Raw genomic sequence first — 1,543 nt, forward strand, 5'->3', positions numbered from 1 at the left:
GAAGAAAATTCATTCCCCCCGGAGAAACTCTCAAATTTCAATCACAAAATGTAGAAATGACTTCACCCAAACTCCCCTCACCCAAGGAGTTCATATTCCCCCCCCCCGGGTGAAAATGTCTGAATTCAACACTGGATCGGTGTATTATGAAAAAGGAAAGTGGTATTAATATAGGTATGAATCTATTGTTCAATCTTAACCCCACCATCTACAGCTACCACTGTTCATTATTGGTGGGTGACACGTGTTCATTTAAGCGGCATCATTTGCAACTTGAGATACGAGCGAACAGCAACATGGAGGTAGTCGAGGACAATTTAAGTGTTAAGAAACGACCAAAAAACTTACCAGAAAGTGAAAAAGAACGGTTTGCTGAAATAATGAAAGAGTATACAACTATTATTGAATCTAAAAAGCACGATGTCAACATCCTAAAAAGGAAAAAGGATGCCTGGGAAAAAATACACGTTGAATATAACACAGAAGCTGTTACACAAAGATCACAAGAGCAACTTAAAGTAATTTGGAAGGACATGAAAGCGAAAGCTAAGAAACTGAAAGCTAAATGTAATCGAGAACAATTCCAAACTGGCGGTGGAGTAGCTGAGACGAAGATGGACGATATAAGCCAAATGGTAGTTGGTATGATCCCACAAGTTTTCGAGGGGATAACTGGAGTTAACGATAACGATGCAACTGAAGATAATGTGGTCCTTTCAAGCAACATCGATGATGATAAATACTCTGAAGAAGACAAAGAAACTGATGAAAGTGAAACTTTATCCCATAGTCATGAACCTCGGCTTGCATTCTCTGGTGGAAGCTTATCAGAAGATAAACTCATGAAGAAAGGCAGAGAACATGCGACTGTTGTAAAGAACAAGAAGTTGGAGAAAGCAGGCGAGCTTTATTCGTTAAAAATGCGCCTAATACGAGAGGAATACAATGCAAAAATGTTGTTATTTGAAAGACAAAGAGAAATAATGGAAGAAGAGCATAACCTTAAAATGGAAATTTTGAATAAGTTCAAGAACGAAATGCATCAAATTTCAGGTTCCAGTTCTTCAGGCAATGTGATCGAGAAATGTATGTTTTTGTGAATAAATAATTTTATATGTATAAACATATTTTATTTTTTTCGATATTTTTCCAATGGTTACTGTTTTTGTTTTTCACATGACATAATATTTGTGTTTATTATTTCAGTATAAGCACATATATTTTTTTCTAATTACCATATTATAATATTCATTTCTATTTGCAAAATTATAAAAGTAGACATCTTATTTTTCTTAGAAATAATCAAAACATTTTTATTGTATAACTTTATGTACTGAAGTAAAAAAAATAAAATGTAAATGTTAATCCCCTAATTGCAAAGAAAACTAAAACGAGAGTATAACTCAAACCTAAAAAAACTATACATAAAATTATAAAATTATACATAAATAAAATGGGTCACATTTCACTGCAGAAGTAACAATCCAGTGCCTCATTTATCCATTTAAAAAGGAAAACTCTTTACACTAACTTGTTATTTTAG

General features: G+C 33.2%; 1 protein-coding gene across 1 annotated transcript; it reads left to right on the top strand.

Moving 5' to 3' along the window:
* The first annotated feature begins 296 nt into the window (after window positions 1-296).
* Window positions 297-1,100, top strand: LOC145679242 (myb/SANT-like DNA-binding domain-containing protein 3). Its single transcript, XM_081749828.1, has one exon. The coding sequence runs from the start codon at window positions 297-299 to the stop codon at window positions 1,098-1,100; it is 804 nt and encodes a 267-aa protein (XP_081605954.1).
* Window positions 1,101-1,543: the final 443 nt, after the last annotated feature.

This window comes from Thermobia domestica, chromosome 2 (assembly GCF_964235325.1).
Source record: "Thermobia domestica chromosome 2, izTheDome1.hap1.1, whole genome shotgun sequence".
In the NCBI taxonomy this organism is placed as follows: Eukaryota; Metazoa; Arthropoda; class Insecta; order Zygentoma; family Lepismatidae; genus Thermobia; species Thermobia domestica.

Bases quoted from the DNA above. Each gene is read 5' to 3' on its own strand.
- LOC145679242 (XM_081749828.1), top strand. From the start codon at position 297: ATGGAGGTAGTCGAGGACAATTTAAGTGTTAAGAAACGACCAAAAAAC.